A 19032-nucleotide genomic window follows, 5' to 3' on the forward strand; every position below is an offset into this window, starting at 1 on the left:
AGGGACAGCAACAGGGAGAGAGAATGACAGAGAGAGGGACTGTGACAGGGACAGAGAGGGATAGAGACGGATGGGGAAAGGGACTGAGACAGGGACAGCGACAGAGAGGGACAGAGACAGGGACAGAGACAGAGAGGAACAGAAAGAGGGACAGCGACAGGGACATAGAGGGAAGGAGGGAGGGACAGAGACAGGCTCTTTCTGCAGCTCCGTTCTTTCAAGGCAGTTTTCATTACTGCTCCTGAACGGACCCGTCTCTCCCCACGTTCCACAGCCTTCTCTTTCTCCGCTTCCTCTTTCCACCCTCAAAGCACTCATCATCGCTCTGTCTTGACCGCAAAGTTTGGCTGACGGATGTTTGAGATGAACTCATGGTTCAGAGACACAGGCCGGACAAGCAGGTGGCATAGTAGTTGGAGCTGTGACCTTCCAGTGTCAGGGTCACGGGTTCAAATCCCTGTTCCTGTTGCAGTTCCCTCGATCAACAGGCTTACTGAGATTTGATGTAGTGTGAATTCTCTACTGTATAAGTGGGCAAACAAGTGCAACGAGTCGATTGTCTAACACCGTAAGTCACTTTGGTGAAAGGTCGAAGGTCATGTACGGCGGCTCTGAATGCAACGGGGTCCCGGAGCGGAAGTCCACGGTGTTGGTGGCTGAGGCTCACGGGGAGCGCGTGCTGAGCATCCTCAGGAGCTTCCGGGAAAGGAACGTGCTCTTCGACTTCAGCATCCTGGTCAGGGGTGAGACCATCCCCTGCCACCGATGCGTACTGGCGGCCTGCAGTGACTTCTTCAGGTAGGACTGCGGACCAGGTGTACGGAGGTGGGTGCGTCTCTGCAGCTCTCTGCTGCCAGTCCACAGTAGTGGAGTGGAGTGGAGTGTATCTCTAGGGTCCGCTTTTGATGTCCAGGTGTAGAGGCCAAGAGAGATGCTTAATAATCGATGTCAGCAGGTTCACACTGATGAGCTATTGAGCCACAGTGATGTGTGGATTTACGCACGCCTGTAGCTCACCTTTGCACCCTTCCCACCTGCGCAGGGCCATGTTTGAGGTGAACATGAGGGAACGAGATGATGGCAGTGTGACAATGAGCAACCTGTCCCCCAAGGCCATACGGGCCTTCCTAGACTTTGCCTACACGGGCCAGACGGAGATCACGGAGGACAACGTGGACATGTTCTTCCAGCTCTCCTCCTTTCTGCAGGTGTCCATCCTCTCCAAGGCCTGCAGCGACTTCCTCATTAAGACGCTGGAACTGTCCAACTGCTTGCAGCTGCTGGCCATCGCAGAGGGATATGGCTCTGCTTGCCTCCAGCAGAGAGCCATAGAGTTTGTCATGCAAAACTTCCATGCCCTCAGCAAGACCCCTGACTTCCTGGACATCAGTCCCGCTGTCCTGGAGAGGTGCCTGGCTGCGGATGAGCTACAGGTCCCAGATGAGGAGACTGTGCTGAAGGCAGTGCTCCTGTGGACAAAGCATGACCTGGAAGCCAGGAGGCGCCATCTGCCGCACCTTGTCTCAAAGGTCCGGCTGCATCAACTTCCGGCCGACGCTCTGGAGGAGCTCATGTGCTCCGAAGACCTCCTTTCCAGCGACGGGGACTGTGCTCGGGCCCTCGGAGACACCATCGCAGGGCTGCGGGAGTTCGCCGGCTTCTACCCAGACGCCCGTCCCTCCACCACCGAGTGCTACATCTATGTGCACAAGACAGAGGAGAACGGCGAGATCCGACACACATTCTGCTACAGCACAGAGTCAGACCGCTGGAGGGAGCTGCCGCAGGCTCACATGGCTGACTCGCCGGGCTCCAGCCTGTCCAGCTTCGGAGAGAAGCTGTTCATCACCGGGGGCTGCAGGGGGCGCTGCTGCCGTGCGGTGCGCCTGCACATCGCTGAGCCTTTCCATGAGGCCACGGAGGAGACGTGGTGTTACTGCCCCGTGAAGAACAGCCTCGTGCCGGCTCCACCCATGAACAGGCCTCGCACCATGCACGCTTCCGTCATGACTCTCAACCGCATCTATGTCGTCGGAGGAAAGACTCGAGGGGCCAGAAACATCCGCAGCCTGTTGGATGTTGAGTACTATGACCCCCTGGCGCAGACCTGGAGAGCGGTGAGCCCCCTGCCCAGGGGTATTTACTACCCTGAGGCATGTGCCTGCAAGAGCGTCATCTACACGCTGGGCTCGGAGGTGGAGATCGCTGACGTCTTCAACCCGTCCCTGGACTGCTTCTTCCGATACGACGCTCTGGCCGACCAGTGGTGCCAGCTGGTGGCCGAGTTCGGCCAGTTCTTTCACGCCACGCTGGTGAAGGCCGTGCCCGTGAACAGTGTGCTCTACCTGTGCGACCTGTCCACCTACAAAGTGTACAGCTTCTGCCCCGAGACGTGCGTGTGGAAGGGCGAAGGCTCCTTCGAGTGCGCTGGCTTCAACGCCGGAGCCATTGGCGTCGCTGACAAGATTTACATCCTGGGGGGAGACTACTCGCCGGACGAGATCACCGACGAGGTGCAGGTGTTCCACAGCAGCCGCTCCGAGTGGGAGGAGGTTACGCCGATGCCACGTGCGCTCACGGAGTTCCACTGCCAGGTCGTGCGCTTCAATCGCTACAGGGACCCCTGGAAGTGTGATCCGGACCTGTGACCCATGAAGCCCGAGTCACGGTGACCACACAGGCTGCGTGTTCATCCCTGAGCACTGACAAAATGAATGGCTGTGCAGCTGACCTTAGCTTCGGTCAATCTTTTCGTCTTTTTGGCTGAAAAACAGGTTCATGTAAATAACACGCTTGACTCTCGGGGTGGAATCGGTCTCTTGACGCCTGTGAGCTCAAGGCGTGATCATCTGGACGTCCTCAGCGCTGCTGAGAAACACGAGTTGCTGTTGCCACACCCGCCTCTCTACACGCGCCCCCCACGTCCGCATTCCCACACACACCGTGCTTGTCATGATTTTTCTTTTCTTTCATTCTATTCCTGACCACTTTCAAACAATGAGGAACCTGTGAAAAAACACCTGGTGGTAAAATATTTACTCATGTATATATTTGCCAATGTTGATTTATCAAAATATTTTTTTTTAACTATTTTATTTGCAGATTGGCATTAAGTAATGCTTGCCACTGGAGATGTTTGTGTTCATTTGGTTTGCTGTGTGTCTTCAGGCATGTGCATTCTGCACATTTCTGCACATCTTCACGGCTGAGCTTCCTTACATGGATAGTAAGCGCACTTTGCTGTAACGCTGTATACAGTCAGTAGGTTTATATGTCTGTGCAGTAGTATTCAGACGGTGCCTACAGTACACGATAACTTTTCTGCTTCTCTTTTCTCTCATGCTTTTATTTTTGTTCATTTCTATCCAGCTCACTCTTTCCATTTGTGCATGCAATTTTGGTGTCTTCGCTAAAAAGGTCACTGGATGCCTGTTAACCAAATCAGACAGATTTCATTCAGTTCAGTTGTATCAAATTTATAGTTATAAGCATTTTTCTCTGCAGGCTGATGCAGAGCACTGAAGGGCAGATAAAGTAGGACAGTTACAGCAGCAGTGATACTAGGAGGCTCAGCTGTGGACAGGTGAGCCAGCTTGTAGCTGAGGAGAGGAAAACAAAAAAATTCTCGTCCACAATGAAGGGGAGAAAAACACACCTTTGGGGGTAGCGGTGCTGGTGGCTGCCCAGCCCTCTTGGACATTTTACTGTGACTGTACTGTTTTCCTACCGGAAATGTATGCATCTCAACTGGTAGCCTGTGTCGCAAACGTCCCCACAGCCAGGTCAACGAACACATGTACTTTCAGTCATACTTTCTGCACCACTGCAATAAAATGACACTGATGGATATACTGTATGTGTCACACAGGGCAAAGGTGACACCCTCTTTCTCACCATCGTTTTCAATGTCACCCATCTCTGGAAAGGCTGACGGTGACAGCCAGTGCTTGGCATTCCTACAAACACAGGGTGACTCCCGGCAGCATGTGTCCACATGAAGAAAAAAAACGCACCAAACTATGCACCTTTGGACCGCCGGCGCAATCTGCAGATGAAGCTGTGCTGCTGTACCTAAAGTAAGACACTTTACCTCTGCTCATCTGGAGATAGGAGCATCATGGCATGGTTTACAGATCCAAACTGCAATTGTTGTCAGTCGCCTTATGTGTGCATGTCTTGTAAGGCAATTATTCAGAAATCTCTGTAAGAAAAGTATAAGATCTGCAGGAAATAAAACCAGTCACTGAAAAATCATTTATTTCTTATACCACTTCTGGTGGTTTAGGAGGTCTTCTTTTCCAGTCAGTTGTACCACAGCATTCAAGTGAAATGTCTAAATGTTTGTATGATTTGTAATTTTGTGAATCTTTTGCTTCATATTAACGTATCACCATTCAAAATTCTTATTAAATGCTGCCTATGACATGATATACCCGTGAAAACAGGTGTTTTGCACTGTCACAGAAAGACTAATTTCAGTTAGTTGTTAGCCAAGTATAAATATTTCACTGGAGAAAACATGCAGAAAATGTGTGAAAAAAACATGTCAAATGATTACAGTATTTTTTTTATTGTAGAAACCGTAAACTCAGTCTGTGCTTACATTTATATTTTGTTTTTTTCAATAACATGAACAATTTATTGCTATTTCAAGCTTGTGCTATACTTTCCTACAGGTGCATTTATAGCAGTTAATTTTTGTGGGTTTAAAACTATACAAGAACAGAAGAAATCTGAATACTCACAAAAATCTGTCTTTACCTAAACGCACACAAGACTCGCTAAAAGAGGGGAAAGTGAATGAAATGAGATTTTTTTTTTAATGTGTAAAAGGCATTAAGTTAGGGGGCTTTGGGAGGCTGGAGGCCACAGGGCTACAGTGATACAGGTGGTTTGGTGCCGCAGGTGGAGAGCGTGGCCCCCAGGCCGGGCCCGCAGTCACAGCCCTCGCTATGTCACACCCCCATGTCAGACAGCCCCACCCTCACGCGTCCTGGTAGGACTTCACCAGCAGCCACATGAGCAGCACGGTGATTAAGACGATCATGAAGTTGAGGAAGAGCTCCTGGACAGATCGATCCATGGTGCGGAAGGAGGGCGGTGCACAAGACAGCAAGGGGTGGGCAGGCAGGCAGAGAGGCAGGCCTGGGTCAGATCCCACAAGTCACAGCTGAGAGCCGAGGAGGGGGGTGGAGTGGCACCGCGCAGTTCCTCTGAGCTGATGGAGGAATCTAGAAGGATCATCAGCCAAGGGAGATGTCTTTAATTGCTGAAGGTGTAAATTTGGCCAAAAGCTCCATGGGGCTCACAGAGCACACGAGGGGTTAACCGCGCGCTGCTGCTGACCTTGGAAAGACGTTTCTGTTGAGCTCATGACACAGCACAATATGACAAACCCTTGCTGGCGCTGTGGTGTGCCTGTCTTAATCGCTGTTAGAGCTCTTTCATTTACTGCGCCTCTGCCAGCAGGGTGTAGCTTTCACCCCGGTGTTGCCAGAAGTTTCCGTCCAAAAGTGCAGATGTCAAAGATGTTAATCTCAAATGGGTTGCGGGGAGCAGTGGGTGACTGCCGCAGCTCGACACCCAATCAAACCGACGCCGAATGCACTGAGTCCAGTTCTAAAAATACAGCCCAGGAGCCAATTATTGGAGCTTTGCAGCAGCTCGAAAAACACACACCTTTTTTGGTTTGTTTATGATTGTGTCAGTGGACAAGCACACACATATCAGTCATCTGAGAAACAGAGAACACAGTACTTAGTTGCTGTGGAAGGATACTATAAAATCAGTAGAGAGCGGGAAAAATCTTTCCAGCCGTTTGACATGCAAATGTGGCAATTAATGAAAAGAATGAGAGCAATTTTTTTTTCTTGGGAACATTACCTGCTTACATGACCATTTCATATCTAAAAAACAATTCCATTCATGACAACATTTCTTCACTTCAAATATATGTTTGTGTCTCTTTTGTGGACAGTCTGCTTATTTCCTTCCATTTTAACTTTCTTCTTTCTCCTGCCACAGCTTTTTCTTTCCTGTAACTCAAAGAAATTAGGCGAAAGCTTCTCTTCGCGCATGAATGTTAGCAGGGCCCTCAATGACAATTACACCATGGGCGCTGTCTTACCGTGCTGAGGCCGGCGGGATGGTGGTGCCACGGGGAGCCGGGCTGTTCAGGGTCAGCTGGTCCTGGTGCTGCTCTCGCGCTCCTGCAGATGCTTCTGCTCCAGGACTTGCTGCACTGCCGCTAAAATAATCGAGGCGGGGCGGAGAAACTGCCCAGCAAGCCCACACCCTGAGGTCACACGGCAAGCATGCACAGCCGTTTCTGGACACGTCCGAGGGGTTTTCTGAAGAGGGGCGTCTCAGACTTTCAAAAAACCAAGAGGGTATTTTTGAAATAATCAGCTGCAGACACAGATTACATCGACCCAAGGCCACCTTGTTTTTCACGTGACAAATAAGGGGGAAAAATCTGTCCCTAGCACTGTGGTACAATACCGTGCTATTTAAATTTACAGCACACACCCACGTGAGTTCAGTCTCGAGTTTTTATGAACAGCACTATGTGCTTTGGCAAGGGGGGGACTGGCAGCTGTGGTCTCCAAGTGGGACTGAACCCAGACTGAACCAAAGCATTGAAGGTTTGCGTGTGAACATCACATTCTCTGAGATGTCTGTTAATCACCGTACGTGCAAAGCGTTCTCATCGCCACTAACTCCCATGGAGACCCATCAGATGAGTCCACAGAGATGAAAAGGAAGACTGTAGACCACACTGGGGGTGGATGGGCACATACCTTCCCCTGAACTGGAGTAATACCCCAAGCTGGAGCATGCAGCTACAGACCTACAGTCACACAAGTTGTTCCATGACAGATGTTTATTTTTTTCTATTTGCTTCATGCGCAGTTACAGCAAACCATACGTATTTTTAAGTTCTGCCTGGGCCGCTCTATTCTGCTCTTCTCCATCTGGGCTTCTTGGACGTGTTCCTTCCTCGAGCCATACAGAAATTGTGGGGTCTGATGTTCCTCATCTGAACTGGAATTTACAACCCTGGCTCAAGGGGTCAAGGTGGGCGGAGGACAGACAGCCTTAACAAGTCCAGTTGAGAGCCATAAGCCCTGCCTGAAGGAATGCATTGATGCTAAAGGCCACCACGGCCACCAAAATGACAGACATGCTGGCCAAGTTGCAACGCCAGCTATGGTAGGAGGTAAAAGGATCCGGTATCTGTTGTCAGGGCTGCTGCCAAATGAGGGTCGGCCACCGAACAGCCTACAGGAACGATCAAGAAGCCGGTGGGAGCCCTTCGGAACATTGTGTGAATGCTGTCCAAACTCTTGCCACTTTTGCACCAGTTACTTTGGGTCGTAAATGAACTCAGCGCACTTGACACAAGCTGTGCAATGTTTAGCTTATGGTAATGGGACAATAAAGAGACAGCAGGTGGCGTAGCAGTTAGCGCTGTCACCTGGCAGTCAAAAACAGCAGGGTTCAAATTGCCCCCCCCCGCCGCAGTACCCTTGACCAAGGTACTTACAAAGTAAAAATGATCCTGCTGTATAAATGGCCGGGGCACTGTAAGTACTATAGCGTGCAATCCTGTCTTTGACAAAGACAGCAGATAAACATCGGTGACTGATGCTTAATAATATGTCACAAATGGTCATTTTTTTTCCTTCCTGATATCTTTGTGAACTTCGTCCTCAAAATGCAAGTTCAGAGCTTTGCAGTTTTAAATGTTCTCCTTTCATGTTTTGGCCATTGTGAAAAGGAAGCCTGCATCCTTGAAGCTGTAAAGTGGACACATATTGCCTTGCTTTGCCTGGGAATTAAAACCCTTTGGGCAGACCGCCACTTCTGACAGCTGTTCAAACGATTGCTTGCAATGCTGACTGAAAATAGATATTGGCAGATAATTCCAAATTAAATGTGATGTACAGTGTATCTTCTTTTCATTAACGCAGCTCTCAATATAAGAACACAACTGGACTATAATGCCGCTGCACACTCCAAAAGAAAAGTGTACATGGACTAAACCATGTTCTCCGATTATAATTCTGATCTGAACAGTGAAACTAAATTATTTCGACTGCAATGTAACTACAAACGTTATCACAATTTTTTCACATTTTTCAAACTCAGTTTTGGTCTTTTTAATTTTCGGAGCATTGTACATTTACTCAGCGTGGAGTGAGCCCTCATGAACCAGATGAGCGTGACTGAGACCTGTACAGTTGAGAGGAGGGCTATTACTTTGTGAAATTTCCTCCCTGGCCACCCGCGTCGGGGGGTGTCGGATGTGTTGTGATTTGGTTCGCCTTGGAAGGATGGTCTCCTTGCCAATGATATGGATGCACCACGCAGACCAGCATGATGAAAGAGGACAGGTGGGACCTAATGGTGCTCTGTCACCGGATCCCACCCCAGGGGCAGGCATGCAACAATAGAGACCCCCCCCCCCCGACATCAACGCCCGGGAAGACAAAGAGAATGCAAATAGGAATTTACCATCCAACCCTGCACCCGGCCCGTAAGAAGGGGCTTAAAGGGGGTAGCCAGGGATGGAATTCCCGCTTTGCCTCGTTGATGGACAGCTTGTGGGAAGCTGATGCCGGGTGTGACAACTGTACTGTTTCGCTGGGACAAGAGGACGCGGGCACAAGGACCTTCGTTCAACCGCAACTTCGGTTCAGCCTGGGAAAAGCACCGGGCAGAAGGGTTTCGGAACCGTAGGTCGAGAGCCATACCCCTGAACTGGGCTCCCCGCTCATCCCGACTTCCTCGCTCCAGGTGTAGCATCTAAAAGATTCTCTCACTGTGAGCAGAAGGGGGTTAAATAGGGGAGTCACGGTAACATGCGGTTCAAAAACCATAACCAATGGTGCTCAGACATGTCACAAGTAGCTTAACGTTTAAGTTGCTAGGGACAAAAGCGTCAGCTAAATAAATAAAGGTAAATGTAACCATGACAGTTTGCCATTTGCGTGTTTGTGTGTGTGCGGATGCCACGGTTTCCAACTACTTGCATTTTGTCTTGGCTGGATGAGATCTCTGATCAAGTGGCCTTCCTGTAAGAATGAAGAATGAGGCGAACGCAGGGGCCCCGACAGAGGGTATGTTTTCAGAGCCGTTTTCCACCGCTCCGCTCCCACGGAGGCCACGAAACGAGCCTTGAAAGGGCTCCCAGAAGCGAGGTGCTGGCAGAGCCCAGGAAACGCCATCTTTCGTGCACTAGATGTGGGATTGCTGACGATTCCGTGACACTGTAGCGCACCGTTCGTGCGCTTTTCCTGCGAACTGGGGAAATACACTAGCTAGTGACATTTTGCTCCTTCGCAGAAAGTGGGGAAAAGCACAGCCGAAAATGAGACGGCAAGGAGTCGCCTTAATTAGCATTAACAAGCAATTTCTCCGAGGGAGAAACGGACGCTGGCGCTCGGCACCTCTTAGACACACGGACGGGGGCCCCGATCCTCCCGCCACCCGCCTGCTGTCAGCTCTGCGTCTCCGCAGCCCGACACCGGATCAGACGAACGGCACGAACTTCTCCGTAGGCCCGATGTGCCGGTCAAGGTGAGAGGAGTGAAGCGAAGGCATGCGAGAGCGCGGAATTGCTCTGCTCTGGGCACACGTCCAAAGTATGGAGAGCGGCGCACAATGGCCCCAAAGAAAGAAGCAGACGGAGCTGCTGGGGTTACGAACAGGTGGCTGCAGCGCTACGGGGACTCGGGAAGCGCGCTAGGCTACGTTCAGCGTTTATGTTGCTTTAGTTTTCGAAAATAATAATAATATTATAATCATGTGCTGTTGTTGAACATTAGTAAGACTTTTTTTAACCTGTTATTATTGTCTCACTCATTTTTGTAGTATATACCGACGTGTTTTTTAGAGCAGGACTCCACTCAAGAAAGACAGTGTTATTTTCTTTAAAAATCATCGTAAAGACGGTACGTGAGCATAAAGGGAAATGAACAATTAGTTAACTTTATTTCATTGTTTTTCCCCCACTTTCGGAACCGTAAATCGTAGTTTCTGTTTCCGGCCGTGCAAATATAGCGGTTGCGTCATGGAGCCCAACGATGGCGCGAGCGTGAAAACGACCAAAATGACAAAGGCGAATAAGAAAGTAATTCGGAAGCAGCTAAAAGCCAGCCACACGTTACTGAAACATGAAGGTATCGAGACGGTGTCGTACCCAACTCAGGTAACTGCTGTGTTCGCGTGTGAAATAAAGAGATGAGACGAACGAGTCCGTTGTGCGCTGTGAAGCAAGGGGCCGGAAGGAGGGGCGCGCGAGCAGGAAGTTGCGCTCGTGTCCGATCAACGAGTTATTAACAGCTGAAGGATTCGAACCCTTGCCTCGTTGCCCTTTATTACAGCACACGAGTATATTTCTTTAATAAATAAAAAGGTCCTGTGGTATGAGTAAAGTCGAAGGTGCCAGTGAGTAACGATAAAACACAGCGGCTAGTTTGTTGGGAACTGTGTCTATCATATCAATCATCATCATCATCATTCATGATCATGATCGTGCTGTCCGTTCGTTTCGGTCACGACAGGCCCTCAGGCGGGCTATCCTATATGTACAATATTTTGGACAGAATCAGTCAGTGTTTGTTTTTATAAGAAGCTTACCGATGGTTCTGCTCTGGTTGCACGTGCTCTGGGACCTGACCTCACACTCACGCTCTGTCTGCAAGGCAGGATGATGCGCGCGGCTCTGTCTGTACTGTACCTCTGCGAGGACAAGTTCATCACTTGAGTAGCGCATTTGTAAAATCATTTCACAATGATAGTTGTAATGGTGCAGAAAAGGGTTGTTGTGAACTCAGGAGTCACTTTAAACTACTGCGACTTCGTCACAGTCGACACAGGAGGCTAATGAAACGGATGTCCCTACAGGTTTGCCTCTCTTCTCTACAAATCGTGGACATTCATTGCTACATAACATACTTGTAGTGCCAGCTCTTGAATGCCAGTGCAACCCATCAACACGTTCCTCGACTTCTTATTGGTCATCAGTACCCAGGAACAGCAGACGTGAGCTGTAAACACTGCGGAAGTGAGTTGAACTAAGGTGGTGACGCACCCCTGTTCTGGTTCGGTGCTCTTCGCCGCACTCCGTCGGTCGTAGTCCCTCTGCAACACAGAGAATCTTAATAAGTGAAGAAAATTAAAAATGAACATTATTAAATTATCTTGCAGACTTGTCTTTGAAATGTGCGACTTTACCAACGCAAGAAGGCAGTGTTGAGTGTAAATGCTCCAGATAATAATGGAATATGGATGTGTCTGTTTTGCCATTCCAGAATTTGGTGGTGGCAAACGGGGGCCTAGGCAACGGCGTGAGCCGGGAACAGCTGCAGGACATCCTGAAAGGGAGCAGCTCCGTCAAGTGCCTTCTCATGCCACCCAACAAACCGTACGCCTTTGTCACATATGGCTGCACGGAGGACGCCAGGCAGTGCCACGCTGCCCTGAATGGCAGGCAGCTGCAGTGCCAGGGACGCACTGTCACCTTGTACCTCTCCTTTGTGGACAAAGGTTTATTCATTTATTTATTCATTTAGCTGACTCTTTTCACCAAAGTGACTTACAGAGTTAAGGTTACAATTATTACGAGCTTACAATTATTTACCCATTTATGCAACTGGGTAATTTTACTGGAGCAATTTTAGGGCAAGTGCCTTGCTCCAGGGGACTACAGCCAGAGGAGGGGATCAAACCTGCAACCTTTGGATCCAAAGGCAGTAACTCCAATCATTACGCTACCAGCTGTCTATCATTAACAAGTTGAAACGGAAATTATTCTGCGGTTGACTCATTAAAGAGCTGTGCACATGGTTTACACTTTCTCACACCCTGATGGTTAATGGCAGCTTAGTTTCTTATTGTTGTTATGTCCTTCACCAGCTGGAGACAGTGTTTGAAGGGAGCCAGTGCAGTACAGTACAGCTCGTACATTAGAGTCTGTAAAAGGACATTATTAACCTTTAAGTGATTGTGACTACAGTAACTCTGGAGTTCACAACAATCCTTTTCCAGTGTCATTGTGATTATTGTGGCTGATTCCTACGTGTGGAGTACGGTGAACCCTCGCTTTATCCTCCTTTCCCCTCTCCTGTCCCAGTAGTAGAGTCACATGTCGGGATGAAAGCAGAAATGCCTCCTGGGTTGAAAGTGCTGGAGGACTTTGTATCTCCGGAGGAGGAGGTCCAGCTCCTGGAGGCTGTGGACTGGTCCTTCTGCGATGATCCTGGGGATAATACAAGTGAGCTAGACTCCTTCAACTCCGTTCAGCCAGCCTTCTCAAAAGGGTGATAGAATTCCTGGCGTGGCTTGTTTAAAACTAAATTTTGACAGAAAACACACATTTTTCTGTATTTAATGTGGCGTAGTATCTAATTGTAAATATTAAATGAATCAAATAGACTCCAATGTGTTCTGTGTTTTTGATACTTCCCAGTACCTATTACTTTCTGTGTACTGATGACTGTTTTTAATGATGGAGTGACTTTGTACTTCAGTACAGAAAACTCTGAAACACAGAAGAGTGAAGCACTTTGGCTATGAGTTTCGATATGACAACAATAATGTGGACAAAAACAAGCCATTATCTGGAGGTGTGTATAAATAATTCCTAGACTTGGAAAAAATCTCATGTTTTCTGTTATAGTTTTTTACAAAGTGTGAAAAATGAGAACATTTAGCGTAAAGGTAACATTAGGCCACAACCTGAAGTAAATGTGGAGGCATATTAAAATTGTTAAAATATCATTAGAGCTATTGCCTGTGATATGATTGGTTTTTGTGCACCCCCCCTCCCTTTAGGCCTTCCTGCAGTTTGCCATCCTGTGCTGGAGAGGTGTCTCAAAGAGAAGCACATCAGCATCTGGCCAGACCAGCTTACGGTGAACCAGTATCAACCTGGACAGGGTGAGGTGTCCTTCCCGTGTCTTCTAGAGGGCACTAGAGACATCTCAAGCAAACTCATCTCTTGCACATTGACCAGGAGACCAAGAGCTGTTGAGTAAAAATCAGTACAGTTCTGATGTCATCGACAGGTATCCCTCCCCATGTTGACACCCACTCAGCCTTTGAGGACACAATCCTCTCCTTAAGTCTTGGAGCAAAGGTATGGTCCTCATCTTACATTTACATTACGTTTAACTGTTGCTTTTCTCCGAAGCCACTTACAGTTATGCCCATTTATACAGCTGGGTAATTTTACTGGAGCAATTTAGGGTAAGTATCTTGCTCAAGGGTGCTACAGCTTGAGGTGAGATTCGAACCTGCAACCTTATATGTAGTAGCTCTAACCACTATGCTACCAGCTGTACACAACAAGAAGTGGAAATACACGTAATGACAGCAGGTGCCACAGTGGTTAGCGCTACTGTCTCACACTTGAAGGACCCAGATTGGACTCGCACTCCTGCCCTAGTAGCCTTAAACAAGCAACAGCTGTGCCAAAGGCACTTTGGACTTGAAGATAACTCTCCCTTTTTTCTAAAAATAAGTTGAAATTGATCAAAGTATTTGGTCTTCGGGGGTGTGGTGGCGCAGTGGGTTGGGCCACAGTCCTGCTCTCCGGTAGGTCTGGGGTTCGAGTCCCGCTTGGGGTGCCTTGCGACGGACTGGCGTCCCGTCCTGGGTGTGTCCCCTCCCCCTCCGGTCTTACGCCCTGTGTTACCGGGTTGGCTCCGGTTCCCTGTGACCCCGTATGGGATGAGCGGTTCTGAAAATGTGTGTGTGTGTGTGTGTGTATGTATTTGGTCTTCCCAGTTCTTTGACTTACATTTATTCGTTTAGCAGACGCTTTCCTCCAGAGAGATGTGCATCTCCAAGAACGATACAAACAGCAAATTACACCAAGAGAAGGCAAGATTTAGATGCAGACATAGGATTCTTGAGTAGAGTCAGTTTGTCACATACCACGGTATGAACCAGTCTACATTACATGTGTGTGAATGTTGGCCTTTTTTAAATTATCCAACAGATAATAAACACGTACATGTTTATTGAGCACTTAGGAGATCGGGTGAGAAGCGAGTCTAAAAAAGGTGAGTTTTGAGACCCTTCTTGAATTTTTATAGAGGGATGATGCATAGAGAGATTCGGCCGTTCTGAGTGAGAGGGGGAAGACATTCCACCACATTGGAGCCAGAACCAAAAACCTTTATGCTTTTGATTTTGGACTTTCTGTGTGTGGAACCACCAAGCGGTCAGAGGTAGAGGAGGGTATCAGTCTGGGTGGAGTGTAGGTCCATTCAGAGAGATGGGGTGGGGGCGATACATGGGAACACTGTCACTATTATGAAAGCTCTGTTTTTCATTCAGAACTTAATGTATTGTCTTAAACCAGAAAGTCAAAAGAAATGACATTGACAACATTATTACACTCCAGACTCAGTATTTGGTGAAAATTACCCTGCTGTATAAATGGGCAAATCGGTGTAAGTGGCTTAACATTGTTGGTCACTTTGGAGAAAAGTGTCAGATAAATGAATGTAAGAAACTAAAACAAGCACGTTCCACTTTTTAATATGGTTCCCTATGTTTCACTCTGTTGCTATGCACCTGTCCTCCCCACATGCGGCTCTGCCATGTTCTCCCATATCACCATCAGACAGTGATGGATTTCCGGCACCCCGATGGACGCTCTGTCGCCGTGGTACTACCTAGGCGGAGCCTGCTGCTGATGAAGGGCGAGAGCCGCTACCTGTGGACGCACGGGTGAGAAGGGCAGCTGTGGCTCTATGGGAGATGACACAGGCGGTCTGTTGGATTCTCACAGGGGTAACAGCAGCTCACATAAAAACACGCTCTGCTGTAGTATGTTTTGTTGAAGTTCCTCCAACGCTGTGCCCTGAACTATTTGCCAGCATAACTCCCAGGAGGCTTGACATAGTTCCCGCCCGTGATGCAGAGAGGTCCGTGGCAGTGACCCCTGACCCTTGTGACCTGACCTTGAACGAACGAGGCACCAGGACATCGTTCACCTTCAGAAAAGTGCGACACATGCCCTGTGATTGCGGTGAGCTCTGCCCAGTTCCTCCCAAAAGCCATCCATAGAAGTGAAATTCTTATTGTATAAGACACTCCCTCAACATCAGCAAGAGCACTGAGCTCCTCCATCTCTGGCTGCTTGGTGGTCTACTCACAAGGGTCCAAAATTACATTACATTACATTTAGCTGACGCTTTTCTCCAAAGCAACTTACAATGTTAAGGTTACAATTTTTTACCCATTTATACAGCTGGGTAATTTTACTGGAGCAATTAAGGGTAAGTACCTTGCTTAAGGGTACTACAGCAGGAGGTGAGGCTTGAAGCTGTGACCTTTGGGCCCAAAGGCAGTTGTTCTAACCACTACGCTACAGGCTGTCTGTAGATATTTAGTTTTTGTTCCACTGTGTTGGATTGAGCTCCCTGCATCCCTCAGAGTTGCTGTATCTGTCCCACATTCAGGAAGGGTTTTAAAGCCATCTCTTTGAGATTCACTTCTCTCCTGACTTCCTGACATCTCTATAAATGAGCCCAACACCATCTGCTGTGATTATCTATGTATGTATGCTATCTGAATGTCACTTCTATAGGAGCTACTGGAGGGATGTGAAACAAGAAACATAGTGGTGTCAGACAAATCTGTGCGTCCGCAATCCTGTGTCTGTGTCTAAAGCTGTCTGTTGATGTTCATTCACTTTTGTTTACTCTCAGTTTTATGTTTCTTTAGAGAAAACTGTCAGATAAATGAGAAATTGTAAATATAATTGTGAGAAACAGATTTGGCTGAAAGGCTGACCTTGTGTGTGTCCCTGCATGGGTACATTCACCCTCCGCAGCATATCCCTCCACTTGTGATAGCCAGCGCCCCCTGGAGGTGCCCCAGCGTTTCTCCCTCCCTTGCACAGATGTGGATGCCGTTCAACTGGAGATGCGCTTTGTGCACACGGTGTACGACGAGATTGCCGGCCACTTCAGCCGTACGCGCCATTCACCCTGGCCTCGGGTTGGGGACTTCCTGCGCTCACTGGTCCCCGGTGCTGTGGTGGCTGATGTGGGCTGTGGCAATGGGAAGTACCTGGGCATCAATCCTGCCGTGTTCACAGTAAGTTCACAAGGCACCACAGATGGTGGCAGTCCACCACCAGTGTCTTAATTCAAGTTAAAATTTTGGGAGGGAAGCATTAGACCAAAGCCCTGTCCACCCAGCTGACAGTTCTGTGCGGGATCTCTGGTGGGCACTGAAACAATTTGGAAAAGACACTAAGTGTTTGCTCAAACACACGGTCGGAGTGCAACGCTCCTCAGAGGGTGTTTAGGCAACTGTAAATAAGAGTTTAAGGAGGGCACGAGTAACAATTAAACTGAGTGCTGCTCTCTGGAGATCGCAGACTGGACTTTTGGGGTAAACAGCCACTCTTGAACACAGCACACTCGCTCATCACTGAACTCTATTTCATAGTGAGGAAATACAGGAGGAGCTGTGTGTGAGCTTGTTTGTATATATGATAGTGCAGCTTTTACCCTTCTGGCAGAGAGTGTGTAACTATTAAAATCCAGTGAAATTTCCCTTAGCTAAAGGCTATATTGAGGACATCATTACTGTCATCAGTTCCCTCCATAGCTTCACAGCCTCTAAGGTGAATGTGATCCTATTTTATTCTATGCTTTCATGTGAAAAATATTCATTTCTTGGGATGACTGGTTCATTGTGATTTTGTATCTCTTTTCACATGAATTTTACTGTCTTTTCATAGCAATTGCACAATTAGAGGTCATTCTAAAGCTTGAAATTAATGCATAAACAGAGTAATACGCAGCATACCTAAATCTGAAATGTAATCTTCTGCGGTTTCATACAAGCTTCACGATGTCAGTAATTCATGTGAGATCACTGTTACTGATTTATGCCCACGTAGTATGTGTTTAGGGGTCAGTCCTTGACCGGATCTCCGTGTGGTTGTGTGACCTCAAAGCTGCTGCGTGTGTTACATTTTGAACAGTTGGGCTGCGATCGCAGCCACAGCCTGGTGCAGATCTGCGCAGACCGTGGGTTCCAGGCCTTCACATCAGATGCACTGGAGGTCCCACTCCGCAGTGGCGTGTGCGACGCCTGCATCTCCATCGCCGTAATCCATCACTTCTCCACACAGGTCAGCCATGGGAACCTGGTTGCAGCCTCCACTGCCTGGTTCAGGAGCGTGTTGTTCTCCTCAGTATGACCGTCTTTTGTACACTAAACAAAAGGGTGAAAAATACATGGGGGCGACATGGTGACACAGCGAGCAGTGCTGCTGTCTCACAGCGCCTGGGTGATGTGAGAGAACGTGGGTTCGATCCCCACTCAGTCTGTGTGGAGTTTGCATGTTCTCCCTGTGTCTGCGTGGGTTTCCTCCAGGTGCTCTGGTTTCCTCCCACAGTCCAAAGACATGCTCTTCAGGTTTCCCCATAGTGTGTGATTGATACAGAGAGAGTGTGTTTCACTGATGTATGGATGAGTGACCCACTGTAAGTAGTGTATCTAGCAGTGTAAGTCACCACGGTGAATGAGGTGTGTGGGCTGATAACACTACATAGAGCTCAATGGAAGTCACTTTGGAGACAAGCGTCTGCTAAATTAATCAATGTAAATATATACCAACTGTGGGTCACTGAGAGCTTCTCCAAAAATGTCACCTGGCCTACTGCCACTTTCTTTTCTGCTAATCTGCTTTCATCCTTGCCATTATAAGTTTTCCATGACTGAAGGACTGAAATTCATATTACCATTATTATGGGTCAAGTTGGTTTTGTTGACATTTACCTTGGATCTGAAGTGTGCATGTGGTATCGAAATAGCAGGTTGGTAAGTTCATTCTGTGTTTAGGAGCGAAGGCTTACTGCTGTTAAGGAGCTGGTTCGACTCCTGAAACCTGGCGGAAAAGCCCTGCTCTATGTGTGGGCGCTAGAACAGGAGTACAACCGGCAGAAGTCCAAGTACCTGAAAGAACGAGGTGTGGGTCCAGTGGAGGGGGTGGAGCCTGGCAGTGTGGGACAGATGGACACCACTGCTGCCCGTACAGTGGGCACTAGTTCCAGTGCAGCAAAATCCAGCCAGCCTGAGCTGAGCATCCACAGGAACCGCACAGCGTTCGGCTCCCAGGACCTGTTGGTTCCCTGGCACCTCAGAGGTGGCGTGCAGAAGGAAGGCCAGGAGCCCAGCCACATCGGGGAGAAAGGCGCGCTGCTGGCGTCGGGGAGCACCCCTGTTTACCACCGCTACTACCACGTGTTCCGCGAGGGGGAGCTTGAGGAGCTGTGCAGGAAAGTGAGGAACGCGACCATTGAGACTAGCTACTATGACCAGGGCAACTGGTGCGTTATTCTGGAGAAGACTCTGTGATGTGTGGTTTGGCTGAGACCAGAACTGAAGATAAACAGGGCACCAGTGCAACAGAGTACAATGATGTTTCATCAGTTTAAAAAAGAAAACGAATAAAGAGCGAAATCCATTGGCAGAAGTGGTCCTTTGCCTTTATCTGCCATCATGTTTGTTCAAAGCAGCGTGCAGCTCACAGTGAACAAAAGTGCATTTCCCTGCTCTTGGGAGGAGGCTGTGATACTCGGCCAGCAGGGCCTTTGCAGTGCCATCGCGCACGTTACAGTGGTAATTGTACCGTTTCTCTGGTTTTTTTATTGCGCTCCAGTGCAGAAAGTAAACGTAATGCTCACTGTTATCGTTACCGTTACAATACTGAGGGTAGGAGGAAATAATTTTAATTCAATTCATTACATTACATTTATTCATTTTGCAGACGCTTTTGTCCAAAGCGACGTACATCTCAGCAAAAGTACAATTTATGCATTACATTAAGAGAAGGAGACATGGCTGCAGACATGTGACTCTCAAGTAAACCTGTTTGTTGCCTTCCACTTGATGCACCGATATTCATCGTGCAAGTAGGTGCAAAAACACAGGATAGACAAATCCTGATACCCTCCTATCAAATAATTTCTTTTTTTTTTCCAATAATATTAT

General features: G+C 48.2%; 3 protein-coding genes across 10 annotated transcripts; 2 read left to right on the forward strand and 1 right to left on the reverse strand.

Moving 5' to 3' along the window:
- Window positions 1–319: 319 nt before the first annotated feature.
- On the forward strand, window positions 320–4463 carry kbtbd3 (kelch repeat and BTB (POZ) domain containing 3). 2 transcript variants are annotated; one of them, XR_001965320.2, is made up of 4 exons: window positions 320–798; window positions 1043–2668; window positions 3505–3583; window positions 3869–4463. XR_001965320.2 is itself a non-coding variant. In XM_018736182.2 (3 exons), exons 1-2 carry the CDS (start codon window positions 599–601, stop codon window positions 2646–2648), a joined length of 1806 nt encoding a protein of 601 aa, XP_018591698.1. In that variant the 5' UTR covers window positions 320–598; the 3' UTR covers window positions 2649–2668; window positions 3505–4463. The 2 variants fall into 2 exon arrangements, 1 of the variants encoding a protein (XP_018591698.1); XM_018736182.2 differs by having other exon boundaries at window positions 3505–4463.
- A 91-nt stretch (window positions 4464–4554) lies between these two features.
- Window positions 4555–5229, reverse strand: sln (sarcolipin). The gene has a single exon (XM_018736183.2). The coding sequence runs from the start codon at window positions 5081–5083 to the stop codon at window positions 4985–4987; it is 99 nt and encodes a 32-aa protein (XP_018591699.1). The 5' UTR covers window positions 5084–5229; the 3' UTR covers window positions 4555–4984.
- Window positions 5230–9313: 4084 nt separating this feature from the next.
- Window positions 9314–18511, forward strand: alkbh8 (alkB homolog 8, tRNA methyltransferase). Of its 7 annotated transcripts, none has more exons than XM_018736179.1 (12): window positions 10131–10452; window positions 10912–11071; window positions 11319–11553; window positions 12140–12280; window positions 12537–12632; window positions 12841–12945; window positions 13056–13144; window positions 14639–14745; window positions 14895–15046; window positions 15854–16119; window positions 17018–17167; window positions 17881–18511. In XM_018736179.1, exons 3-12 carry the CDS (start codon window positions 11415–11417, stop codon window positions 18394–18396), a joined length of 1761 nt encoding a protein of 586 aa, XP_018591695.1. In that variant the 5' UTR covers window positions 10131–10452; window positions 10912–11071; window positions 11319–11414; the 3' UTR covers window positions 18397–18511. The 7 variants fall into 7 exon arrangements, with proteins under 7 accessions (XP_018591697.1, XP_018591691.1, XP_018591693.1 ...); XM_018736180.1 differs by having other exon boundaries at window positions 10139–10213; XM_018736181.1 differs by lacking the exons at window positions 10131–10452; window positions 10912–11071 and adding an exon at window positions 9314–9582.
- The last annotated feature ends 521 nt before the right edge of the window (window positions 18512–19032 follow it).

This window comes from Scleropages formosus, chromosome 10, assembly GCF_900964775.1.
Source record: "Scleropages formosus chromosome 10, fSclFor1.1, whole genome shotgun sequence".
Classification (NCBI taxonomy): domain Eukaryota; kingdom Metazoa; phylum Chordata; class Actinopteri; order Osteoglossiformes; family Osteoglossidae; genus Scleropages; species Scleropages formosus.

What these genes read in the sequence shown, in the direction of transcription:
- alkbh8 (XM_018736175.1), top strand. Translation starts at nt 10,076, where the DNA reads ATGGAGCCCAACGATGGCGCGAGCGTGAAAACGACCAAAATGACAAAG. An exon ending in CGGTGTCGTACCCAACTCAG is followed by an intron (nt 10,214 to 11,318) that starts GTAACTGCTGTG and finishes TTGCCATTCCAG; the next exon opens with AATTTGGTGGTGGCAAACGG. An exon ending in CCTTAAGTCTTGGAGCAAAG is followed by an intron (nt 13,145 to 14,638) that starts GTATGGTCCTCA and finishes TATCACCATCAG; the next exon opens with ACAGTGATGGATTTCCGGCA.
- kbtbd3 (XM_018736182.2), top strand. Translation starts at nt 599, where the DNA reads ATGTACGGCGGCTCTGAATGCAACGGGGTCCCGGAGCGGAAGTCCACG. An exon ending in GCCTGCAGTGACTTCTTCAG is followed by an intron (nt 799 to 1,042) that starts GTAGGACTGCGG and finishes CCACCTGCGCAG; the next exon opens with GGCCATGTTTGAGGTGAACA.
- sln (XM_018736183.2), bottom strand. Translation starts at nt 5,083, where the DNA reads ATGGATCGATCTGTCCAGGAGCTCTTCCTCAACTTCATGATCGTCTTA.